Source organism: Poecile atricapillus, chromosome 18 (genome assembly GCF_030490865.1).
Source record: "Poecile atricapillus isolate bPoeAtr1 chromosome 18, bPoeAtr1.hap1, whole genome shotgun sequence".
Classification (NCBI taxonomy): Eukaryota; Metazoa; Chordata; class Aves; order Passeriformes; family Paridae; genus Poecile; species Poecile atricapillus.
In genome coordinates, this window is record NC_081266.1 from 8,058,668 (window position 1) to 8,071,888 (window position 13,221).

The 13,221-nt window shown below is 34.6% G+C and overlaps 1 protein-coding gene across 1 annotated transcript in view; it reads right to left on the minus strand.

Moving 5' to 3' along the window:
• Positions 1-13,221, minus strand: part of LOC131586070 (1-phosphatidylinositol 4,5-bisphosphate phosphodiesterase zeta-1-like) — a 45,412-nt gene that overhangs the window by 26,775 nt on the left and 5,416 nt on the right. The window contains exons 3-6 of the mRNA XM_058852808.1: positions 12,743-12,977; positions 6,042-6,243; positions 4,334-4,478; positions 2,441-2,596 (exon numbers count right to left, since the gene is read on the minus strand). Coding sequence (XP_058708791.1) covers positions 2,441-2,596; positions 4,334-4,478; positions 6,042-6,243; positions 12,743-12,977 — 738 coding nt within the window. The remainder of the gene's footprint in view (positions 1-2,440; positions 2,597-4,333; positions 4,479-6,041; positions 6,244-12,742; positions 12,978-13,221) is intronic.

The window sequence follows — 13,221 nt, forward strand, 5'->3', positions numbered from 1 at the left end:
TCTCATGGGATAAAGTTTGTGGGAAAGAAAGAAGTAGTGCAAAAGTCTTCTCCTTCCTCCATATGTAGAGGAGGAATTGTGTGCTGAGATGCCACAGAATACAGGAATTGCAGGGAATTAATAATATCAATATAGTCAGATGGAAGTGTGAATATATGACTGAAGGCAAAGAATTAAAAAACCTTTAGTCCTGAAATTTTCTGGGGTTTGTTTTTCAGATGAAGCAAGTGTTGGGAAAAGCAGAGAGAGGAAGTGTTCAGTGATCCTCCGCTTTTATTTCCTGCGCCTCCATGTGATTTTCACTTAGAATTACAATGGTAGGAGACATCATTGCAAGGTGGTCCAAGGAACCACCTAAGAGTGGGCGTGTTCCTCATTTTAACCTCCTTCCACACACACACAATCATCTCAGTTGACAAAGGTATAGTTCAAGACCTACTTAAAGAAAGAAGTAGAAGATTGACCATATAAAAGAAAATTATTTCGATGGAAGCCTCCAAAACTCCAAAACCTAAAAGGAACCTGTAGTTGTCTAATGTTTCTTTGAAGTGTTTGGAGAAACTATGTGATTTCCCACTTCATGTACCCACAAAATAACCATTCAATTCTGATCTTGAAGAACACTGAGGTGGCTTTTTCCCTTTTCTTGCTAATGCTCCATCTTGAAAAAAGTGGACCAACAACTTATATAGGTGACAGCTTTTTTCTTTTTCACACTAACTGAGGATCCTTCCAACAAAGAGCATTTCAAATTCATCATTTGTGGTTCTGTAACATCTCTTTTGCACAGCTTGAGTAAAGCAGTCTGAAGACTAAATTCAGAATTTGGTTTTCTCAAATGACAATGAATTTACCCAGGCCTTGAAAATGCACAAGGTCCCAAGCTTTAAAGATGTGATGTCACTAAACTCCTTTTTTGGCTCTTCAAAAAGATGCCAGCCAAAGTCAAGCTTATAACTGAATTTACAAATTCAGTCATAGCTACATATTTCCATTGCTAAGTAAAGTCCTACTGACTTTTCTTACATGCATGATCAGAAAACCTAGGAGAAACAGAGAAGATCCTCATTTGTGTTCATTCTCAAGATAATAATTTTCTGAATTAAAACTTTTGTAATCAGGTGACGACAGTGGCGTTATTTAGGTAATCCTTACACCTTGCACAGATGGGAAATATGTCTCACAATACTTTAATATGTTAAAAGCTCAGGAGAATTAATCTCAGCTGACAGCATTTCCATACATAGACCCAGCAATCCATTTTCAGGCAAAACTCTACAGAGCTGACTCATGAAAACTCTAAGCTGTGGAAATATGAAGTATGAACTCCCTGTATCACAGTAACCATATGGTAAGGGACATATATCATAGAAATTAATATTTTTAAGTGTGTGATTCAGTGATTCCATTTCACTGATTTTGTGCTTGCTTCAGAGGACATATGATCCTTGCACATCTCCTACACTGAATCCAGCCGTGATTTGAGAAGCTTTACAACAAGCCCTCCTGTTTGATAGAGTTTAGATTTTTTCCTAATTGAAAAAACAGTTTTCAAGGCTTCAAAATTATGTTGGAAACCATGATGCAAAAAAATATATTGCTACAATAAAAAAAAAAAAGGGTGGAGAAACATGAACATTAAATATTACAACATTGTCATGGAAATATAAGAGTACGGTAATACTTCAGCACATCTTCTTGCACAGATCACTTCAAAAATATTTTTCCTTGACAAATCCTTAAAAAATTATTTTAAACACCTTTTGTGTGTTGTTTTTCCTTATGACAGTGCTTCCTTCCCACATTTTCATTTGCATTTTTTTAGCTACTGTAAAAACACAAGGAATAAAATATGGCTATACTGGCAACAGCGAGAAGCTGAAATAAGTATTTTGTATGTGTGCACGTATTTGTGCTACAAAAGACTTGAAAAAAGTTTTTGTCCTTGAAAGAAAATTATGTGCAAAGACTGGAACAAAGGAAATGTATTTGTTTTAGTTTGCAATAAAATTTTCAACACCCATCTAATTGCCTTTTCTGACTTCATGTCCCAGGGGTCTCGGGCCATCCGCTGAGAAACGCTGTCTGAGGGAGAAACACACTGAGAAAGAGAATGGCTTTGCAGTAGCAGAGGACCAAAAAAAACCTCCATCATCACTGTTATTGACAAAAAATGTAGGCTCAGGTTTCCATTTCAATAACATGTTTAAATTTCAGGAATTTCCTTCAATTTAAGCAACAAAAAAATAAATCAGCAAATAACAGATGTATTTCCATGTGTTTTTTTGGTGCAGTTTAAATATTTTTGTTACTACCTGAAGTCTATTTCTGACACAGATGTGATCCATAAATTCAGTCCCAGAGGACTGAAAAAAAAAAATAATGAAGAACCCCACCATCATTTCCATTTCTTTCACAGAGAAAAATGAAAACTTATTACCTCAGGAGAAGGCAGTTCAGTCATATCTACTGCACCACCAATTGGTGTAGTGAGAAGTTTGTCACCTAGAATACTTTTCAAGCAGTCTGCCATTACTTCCTGCTGTTTAGGGCTGCAGTGGTTCTCCAGAGACAGTATAACTGGATAGGCAGATGACTGGAAATATAATTTTAGGATTTTATTATTAATAAATAAAAATATGAATAATTGCTTTTCCAAAATATCTTACAAAAGTCCCCTTGGCCATCTGTATTTACATTCATTTTCAAAAACTTCAGAATATAGATCACTTGTTCCAGGTTAGTAACACAATAAAACAGGTAACATTTGTGGAAAAAAGAAAGCACGATTGAAGAAGAAAAAAGAAATGCACCTTCAGAAAGTTAAAACAGAGCTAGACATATATGAAAAAAGGACTGCTTTTCAAATAGTCTATCAAGACTCTGATAGTCTCCCCAAAGCTTGTTCAGAAATTATTTCCTTTACATGAACAAGCTATGGATATTTTTTATTTTTGATAATACCACAAACTTTTCTAGGAACAGTATACACTTTTCTCATCACACTACTCAAGCAAGGGTAATTGAGTAAAAATTAAAGCTAAAAGGTGAAAAAGAGAAAATTAGTAAAAATTAGAGAAGAACTCAAAAGAAATGCATCCATCTAGACTTATAAGTAAATCTCATAAGTTGCCAATAATACTGGTGGATACCAAAAATATAGTCTGAATGAAATCTTTGCTCAGGCAGAGCCTAAATTGTCAATAAGGAAAACACCATTTTATGTTTTTCCTGTCTTTACATTTGTCTCCTGAGCACTTGCTATTGACTTTTAAGAGAAGAAAAGCTCAGCCTGCATGGACAGCTGGTACCAACCATGACCTGTTGTGATTTTATCATCTCATTGGCACTTGGGCTTGAGAACTGAAGTTTGAATTAGAGTTAAGCACAATATGCTGTGTGTTAGCAAGAAGAGGAAAGTTTTATCCAGTGGGTTTTGAAAAACAGTGGAATAAAATCATGTTTTTAATTTCACTTTTAAAATCAGAGATTAATTAAGTTTTATATAGAAAACAGAAAAAAAACACAGCTTTGATTAACACTGAGAAGGCTATAAATACATATGCATGAAAATCCACATAAATTTATGATCGTGGATGTATATATTCACACACATAATGCTGGCCTGATTCTGAGATTTATCTTAATAGTCATTCAGCACTTCCTTTGAGCAGGAGTTTCACCAGAAGCTTATACAAAAGCCTGAGACGGTGCAAAAACTCTCCAGATTTCAGTGTTTTTCTAGAGATAGGTAAAAGGAACTTTGCTCTGATGGGTCACCTGACCAAAAAACATCAGTAGCTGCTAACATTTATCAGTGTCAACATTCAAAATCAAAAGAGAGGAAATGGAAAACAAAGTCTCAAACTCATCTATTATCTAATATTTTTGTCTATTTTATAAATTCACACAGAGGATACAAGACAGACTCATAGCAGCAGAAGAGTAAGTGACAAAAAAACCTTTAAGGGATATAAAGAAGGAGGAAAACATCAGAAAAAATCTGAACTAGGTCTTCAATATAGATTCAGTCCTTGTTTAAATTATGTCAGGTGAGAATTCCACCTAACAAGCTGAGTGAGATCACCTGAATCCTTTGCACTAAGTTTGGTTTATATTCATTATCAGGAAAAATGATTATGATTCCTTTAACTAGATTTTAAACTACATTAAGAACAAATAGCACAATTGCTCTGCAATTAATTTTTAAAATACCCATTGCTCAGTTGCATTTTTTTACCCTGGAGAATTTACAAGAGCCATGTCCCCACTTAGTTAAAGCCACCATCCCATTCTAACCAACTCATGTATACACACACAGATCTGTACGTACCATAAATGCATACTTGTCAATCACATGAATTACAGAGCGAAATGGAATTTTGCTTGTTAAAGTGTGACCATGATACACAATAGGTTCATTGTTGGTGCCATCCCAGCAGTCAATCTCCAGGCAACGGCATCCTTTTAACAGAGCACTTCAGAAGAACAAGAGAAACAATTTTGCAGCCAAAAGAAAGATAGCAAACTTTTTTATACAAGTTGCTGTGTTTCTAATTACAAGCACAGGGATTAATTACAGAAAAAACACCTCATTTTCACCATAAATAGAAATCCTACAGAATTATATGAGACAGACATACTTTCTGTTTCTGCCTGTTTTAGGTGTGTGTTATTTAATAAACTTTATTAGACCTTTAAAGAATATGGGATTACCTGCATTATCTTCCTTAAAAGGCTAAAAATCAAAGATTTCAATAAAGGAATTTTAGAACAAAGGCAAATTGCCACTTAAAATAAAAGAATAAATATTTTCAATGCTATTTTGTGCTACTATTCCAAACTTGCTTAGAATTTTGAGAATCACTATATTTAAAAATCTATAGTACTTGGAGAATCAGGTTGCACTTGGTCTTTACATAAAACAGTTCCTCTCCCCAGACCACATTTCTAAGAGTGCTAAAGTTTCTGAGACACCCTGACTTTACTGCTTTAATCTGAATATGTTAGTGTCATCCCTTAAATTCTTAGGTTTCTAATATTTGACTTGCAACTAACTGAAACATTTCTTATAAACTGTTTTACTTAATTACCAAGCTGTCTTTTACATCCTGCTTTTCACACATTAACAATATGTCAAATATGCCTTTAGCTGATTTTAGCATTTTCCTCACACATACAGGAGATAAAGAGAGAGGGGGTTATACCTTCTTTGCAATTACTTTCAGCAAGGCAGCATTAACATAATGGAATTTTAAATACTGTTAGAAATTCAGTACTGTTTCTGATGGTTGCAAGTCACTAAAGAACATCAAGAGAGCAACCAAAAAAAAAATTACAAAGTGTTCAGATAGATGATGATTCCTGCTGCTTTCTCTTCATTAAAGTAGTACAAATAATTCTGGACACATCTCCTCCTAATTCTTAATACATCCTGCCCTCTCAGAGTTGCATTTACTACACAATTAATTTCTTTCTTCCCTGTCTTGGCAATAAGGCATCCTGGTCATCATCCTCTTGGAGTCACACACTGCACAGGTTCCTCTCCCTGCTGCCTACTTGAATGCCCATGTTTTGTTGTTTTTGTTGTTTCTAACCTGCCCACACTGCAACATGCACTGAACACAGATATCCTTGACACAGACATACTCCAACACACATCTTCTACATTGAACAGATCACAGCTTGCCCAGGAATTTTACATTTCTTTCAGGGAGTTATTTATTTTTTGCATGGCACGTTGAGATTAAAAACTGATTTAATCGTGTACTGTACAATATACTATAGATTCCATTTGCTGCAAGGTTGATTTTCTGAGATGTAAGTGAAAAAAATAGATTGCTTCCAGACTATGAACAGATGGTTTGGCAAATATATTGAAAAGTGTACACACAAAATAAAATACCACTCTCATTTCAACTTGTATCTTTGATGGCTTTGTCCCTTATTTCCAAGTAGGATTGTATGTGACTTAGCATTAATTAAAAAAAAAAAAAAAAAGCCAAAGAAAGTTTAAAATATTAAAAATTATGTCTATATACCTGGTATAGCCCCATAAGTGACTGGGTCCCATTAGCTGGTCAGCTATCAAGTAGGTGTTGTGAGAAGATGAAATAAAATAGTCACATAATGGCTGGTTCATATCTTGATAGACGGTCTTGTGCTGGCTTTTAAATATTGAACATTCGTCTGAGTTCATGTATCTTATAAATCCTTCAAATGACAACTGCCTTTTCTTCCTCACTGAACAAAAACAAAAGGAAAAAAAAATAAATCTCTGTTGTGAAGCCACTCTGATGCACTTTCTGAAATTTTTAATAGCCAATTCTGAACACTGCTAAAGGTTATACAGCACAAAGCTTTCCTGCAATTTTAAAATTCATACCAAATGTATAAACAACACAAACATCAGATACGTGTGACTCTGGAGCTGAATTGCTGTGGTTCAAACTTCTGAGAGGAAAAAAATGTGTTTTGACACTTTTATTCTTCTATGGACAGCACTAAGAAGAATTTTCAGTAGTCCTAATTAAATATAAATAAAATATTTGTCATTTACTTTGGAAAGTAACATGCCAGACAACGTGTTAAGGGAATCTTCTCTTTTAAAAGAACCAGGATTGTTCTCTAAAAAGTCAGAAATTCTCAATATAATCTTGCAGAAACTATGACTTCTAGCACCAAATGTCTTTGCCAGGGGTGGAAAATTCCAAATAAATATTGATCAAATCATGTTTAGAAATATTTGAAATAAAAATAGCATTGTAACCAAAGAAATAACTGTCTACACAGATGAATTGCAAATCAAGCCTATTACACTACTATATTTATAACAAAATGAACTAATTGAGTCCATACCAGTGATAGTCATCCCATTTGTTTTGGTTTTGACTGATTTAATGGCAAACAGAGCCATTACACTGCCAGCTACTGCTCTCAATGTCATGTTTGTAATGCAGTCATTTTACAAATGATATAATCTCAACAGTTAGATTTGCTTCAAAATATAGTTTGAATTAGTGAGGGATTTTGCTCAGTTCTTACTCTAAAATAATTTTATTGTCACCGTTAGGCTAGTAGTTAACAATAAGTAAATAATCCAAGATTATTTTATGTTAATAATAGTTTAGAAGTCGATGTATACAAACTTGGGGACTGGAAATACCTGTAGGAAAACCCCCTTTTCTGCCCTGGTAATTCTTACTGCAGCTATAAGAATCAGAATGTACAAGTTAGAATTGCAATTATCCATCTTTGGTGTGTGACAGACTGGAAGTTTTACACCTGGATGAGAATTTACAGAAAATAATTGTTTCTCAATTACACAGGTCTTTGAACTAGAAAACTTGCAATCTTACAATGATAAAGAAAAACAGAAGGGCATCCAGACATCAAACATACATTCACCCAACAACTTATTCCTAACAGAAGTCTTTCTGAACTTATTCTTCCAGTCTTCCATTGATGAAGAATCCACAGACAACCCAATAAAACCATTTCAACAGCTAAATAAATTTGTTAGGAAATTTTTCATAATTAGGAAACAGAAATTTACCCTGAAACTTCCTTGCTGTCCAAAATATTTGTTCTGTTTGGTATTATTCCTCTCCTCTTTTTTCACACTTTTTCTCTTATGAACACTGCTTTGGCACTTCCCACTTTCCACTCCTTTCTTCAAAAAAAAATCCAATCCAGGGCATTTTCTGTTTCAGATTTCTGATAATTTTCGTTTTTCTGCTATCCATCTGTATTGTTAATCTTTCATAGGAGAAAACAGGATACTATTTCTTCATGGAATGTCCTGACAAACTGCAACTCACTTTTACCGTCTTAGAAGGGTTTACGTATTTATTATTTTCTCCTTTTTTTTTTCTAGTCACTGACAGTGACTAGTTCTTTAGATGTTCCCTTTCTAAAACAAATATTACATTTGATCTTTTCCAGTCTTTCAATTCATCATTCATTTCCCCCCTGTTTTCAAAAGTAACCTTTGACTTGTATTAGTCAAGCTTGTTACAATTTTCTAAGAACTTGGATTTGTCAACCTGTCTTCACTGACCTGATTACATCATTTAAGAAGGTCCTACCCTGTTCCATCCATATTTTTGACTATCTTACTCAGATTAATAATATTAATAATATTACAGAACCGACTGTACTTATTGCATCGGGAATTTCTTTGGTCTTCTTTTAGCTGAGAGATTTGCAGGATGACTTCTTGCAGCCTTGATGACTCTTGAAAAGTGAATCCTATAGATTTATCCACATGCACGTGGTATATTGTTCTATACTTGTAACAACTGGATTAAATTTCTACTGTCTGGATCTTTAAAAAACATTTTGAATTTTTTCACATTACTCAAAACAGAATACACTCATCCTGTATGTTTTGCCTCTAATGAATTACATGAGCTGTCTGGATTTCATTTTGGATTATTTTATTTTTCATGGTCTATAGATTTCTCTGAGCAATTACAAGTAGAGCTAGTAACTATTTGTGTGTGTGTGTGTGTACATCTTTTATGTTCTACCTTTTCTGCATTTATTTATTAAATTAGTGAAAAAATACTGGCTTTTCAGTCTTGCTTTTTTTCTGAATTATTTATGATGTTTTCCTGGCTGTTCTTGTCATCGACAAAAGTTAACTGCAATATTCTCAAGAGAAATTAATGTTCAAGCAAATATGCTAATGACCATAATCCCCAAAAAATGAACATCTAACATTGTTTTGTTAGTCAAGATGTAAGCTCATAGACTTCAGTAAAACATTCAGCTCATGTCTCCAATCAACAGACTAAAAATCTTTGTATTTTTACAGAGCTTACATTTCTGAGGAATAGCCCAGCCATGCTATTTTCTGACCACTTACAGACATTTTCTGCTTCTACATTAAAGGAAATGGGAATTCATCTCCATAACTATTCCACAGTGAAAAGACTTTCATCAAGACCTTACATTTCTCCCCTGGAGGAACCTCAGTCTTTTTCTCCATTAGGACCTTTTAGCAGTAGTTAGTGTGCACACACATATCCATTTGTTGTAGAAAGGGAAGGCAAGAAAAGATTTCTGCCTTCTCCTTGCCTCTTTTTGTTCACAAAGTTCAATGATTTCTTTTGTCTTGCCCTCCTCTTTTGGATAGTGTACAATTCATTTTATTAACAATATTCCTTTATATTGTTTGGGGTTTTTTAAAATCTGATTTAAGATAAAATTATTTTTCTCATTCCTCCTGTTAGGGTAAACTCCAGCTCTGCCATATATACAAATACTGTCATATCAGAGAGGAATTATGGATATTTGAACCTGGGTATTTGAAAAACTTGGATTACATTATACATTATTTTCAGAGTTTATTACATTCCATTTTTCTTATTTACCTTGGAATTTCTTTGAAAATGTTTCTCTTCAGAAAGAAAAAATGGAAAACTATCACAAGATGTTTGTTGCCCTGAAGGCCTTTAGAGTACCCACAATGAGGCAGACAAAACAAGCAAGAAATCACTCTGCACTGGCCAGAGCCTCCTGCAAGACCCATTTCCTCCTGAAGGGACTGAGTACAACCTGCAGCCCTGCCAGGGTCTGGGAGAGGTGTCTGGACTGAAATAGAGACTCAGGAGTGGGGAGGAGAAGAGCCTGAACGGAATGTGAGACTAGGAAATGTGGAGAGAGAGATGTTTCCCATGTTTTTAAATGTATGTGAGTGCTCTTTGCTTCCAGAGAGCTAAATGAGTAATTAAATGTCTATGGTACTTGGGACAGAGAGAGTGGAGTGGGTACAGATACATTTGCTGGGAATTTTAGGGGTGAACTCATGAGAAATACTTGCAATCACAGACAAGGGTTTTACTCTGCTATAATGGAAGGAGGAATCTTTCAGTCATTAAAAGGCAGAAACATCATCAGATGGAATTTCATACTATGAAATTTGACTACATCAGTATGAAACATTCATGCTCTAAGGGAACAGTAAAGAGAGAAGTATTTCCTTGACTAAAGTTATAATACACTTAATTCTTTTCTAGTCTCAGTTTATATTCTAGGGAGGCTTTTTCTCCCTTACCCACACTTACAACTGGTGCATGCTGGAATAAAGTATCTATCTGAACAGCAGTTCAGTTTTCTAAGGGTTTATATCTCATAATCACCTTGTCTTGAATTTTTTCCCTGAGACTAGACCTTTACACATCTTTTCATAATCTGATATATTGTGTCTCTCAAATCCAGCCACAGCCATTGTCTTAGTTGAGATTTTTAAGCCATCTTTCTTACTTCACATGATTTTTTATGAAATCTGTGGGAGTTTGGCAGAGATGTCTCCTTTATTAAGTTTGATTTACCTTGGCCAATGGGATCAAATGCTCTCTTCTGCAAATTTGTGCTCTACATTCAGCTCTGTCTCGCATACATCAAAAATCCAAAAAAAACCTTCACGACTGTGTGCACTAGGAATAAACTGCGAATGTTTTTTTTTTGCTTCACAAATACATTCTGGATTACTCAAAGTCCTTGTCTGACAGATGCACCAGGCTTATATTGTTATTTACAAAGCAAGCTGTTTTTTTTAAGACAGGATTGCATTTTTGCCCTGTTTTTGTATTGCCTAGCAGGAAAATAGGCAGGAATAGAGTCCTTGAATGGCTCTACATTGTAAATAATACTGGGATGCACTTTCTTATCCTCACTGTGCCTCTAATCCTATCCATGTAAATGAGCAGAATTTTTTTTAAAAAAGACATATATACCAAGCTTAAAAAAAAATTATTTAGTTAGCATGTTTTCTTTAATCTCATTTAATGAGTTGAGTCTTCTATTCAAAGCTAATAGTAAAATGGGAAGATAATGGAATGTTTGGGAAGAATAAAACTCTCATTGGGGTGCTAGTAAGACACAACTGTCAGGTGTGAATCACATATTTTGTGATCAATTCCATAGAAATGGCTCTTTCTACCAAAAATGCAAGGTTTTAGCGCACACGTGAAAAAACCTGTTAGTGTAGTATTTTGACATTAGGCATCTAAATTGTATAACAAGAATGAAAGATTAGTTTATTCCATACTGTCCTGAGCTAGCTACAGTACCTACAGAGAATAAATTCAAAGTTATCTGGCTCAATAGCTTTGAAAATCTCTCTGCAGAAATGTTAGGGATGCACTGGATGCTATAAATGGATTTATTTAAATTAGATGTCAAATGTAGTCATTGTTTTCATCCTAATCTTGACATAGCAGTGCTATCACATTTATGAGAGAATGGTCATTACTATTAGCAAACCTGTCAATCAAATGTCAAAGCCTGGCCTTTTCCCTTTTTGTAAGACACAGGGAGGGCAAGGGTGACAGATGAGTCCAACAGATCATCCTGATGAATAATGTTCTGTAGCAAATTCAGAACGACACTTACACAAAATGGTCTATCACAATACCATATGAATCATCTCTCATGTCAATCATAACTGGAACTTTTCAAGAAATATGTTTGAGTGGGAGTATGAATTCACTCAAAGGAGCATGAACAATACAGAGGTTATTTTGTTCAGCGAGATTATTTCCAATAACAAGACAAACAAATTTATCACAGGTGAAGAAACAAACAAGAATTTGTCTCAGCATCTGAAATTTCAACCAGACATTAAATTAAACCTATAGAAACTTCAGTTCATATTTATAAAGGTGTTTTCTAATGGACTGAAGATTATTCATTGTTTAACTGTGCTATAGATTTGAACTTTCCCATCAAAACAGGTAACACAAAATAAAAGGAACCTTTTAAGCTGGTAATTTGAACAATTAGTAAACATTAGCTCCTCTGAAAGAGCAGAATATGTTTAATAAAATACAGTTAAATTTGAAAGGCAGCCTTAAAGAGTAAAGGCATAAGGAGTCACATGTTTTTATTACTGGACAGTAAGTGCCTCTAAATGAAACACCCAATGTTCTTCTGTTTCTCATTGAAAAAGTGGCATTTTCCATTTTCTTCTTCCACCACAGGTCAGCATAGAAAATCCAGTGCTATTATCCCAGAAGAAATATTTTCCCCTTGGGTTTGTTTTTCTTAACCACTTATCAATTCCACCCGTTTTCAACGACTGGGAACCAAGGAAACGAAAGAATTGAACATATTCCACTGAATAAAGTAACAGCTTGCAGCAAAATGCAGTTCTATCCTTTTCCTAGCTGTAAATTTTGCCACAAGTTGAAATCAGTGACGCTCAGCAGAAGTGTTACACCCCAACTTGAGGCACCTTTAAATAGGTGAAGAACATGTTACAGATTTATGAAGCCCTCCTCATCTCAGCATTCTAGTGATTCACAAAAGGTGACCAGGCACCTACAAAAATTTTCCACAGTGCCCCTGCAAGGAAGTCAGAAGGACATAAAAGTCTTGTCTGAGGCCTTGAATTTTCACTAAGTGACTCAAGGGAGAGAAGACAGTGTAACGAGCAGAGAAGAAAAATGGCAGATATGGACTTTAAGAAAAACAAATTGAAAATGGTTTCTAATGAGCTGAAGAACAGAATTTGTAGAAGGACTAGAAATAAAAAGATAAAGAAATGACAGAAAAAAGAACAGAGCAGAGAAAGGAGGGCACCATAAAAAGAAATTAAAACACAGGAAGAAAACATAATAAATAGATGAAAAGACATGCTTTTAAAGAAAGAAATATATGAGGTTTAGGACAACACAGTCATTGAGAGAAGCACGAGAAATAAGAGCTAGATATCAAATGGTTAAACTGTACATACCTTCATCAATGGGTTCATACTTCATAATAATTTCTAAGGCAGTTGTTTCATTAGCTTCAGTTTGAAATTGTTCTTTTATAAGAAATTTAAGGAGCTGGCTGTCAGGTAGAATTTTGCCATCTGTCGAGTAAGCCTTGAATAGTTCTTCAAATTCAGGCCTGTGTACAAGAGCTCGATAAATTGCTCTGAAGTCGTCCATGCTAATAATATTTCCTGACTGTTTGTCAATAGTTTTCTGAGGGAAAAAAGCAAGCAAAATTTATTAAAAAAAAAAAAAAGAAATTAATGAAACAACATGCAATTATACAAATTATGCACCAAACACTCTTTTATAACTGACCATAAGAGTGAGCATCATAGAAGAATCCTCAGGCAACAGTGACTACAATCAGATTACACTCCTCAACTTTTAGATGACACTTTGTGTGCTACAAATATTTTATGTAAAGTAAAATGGACCATATGACACAATTAGCATC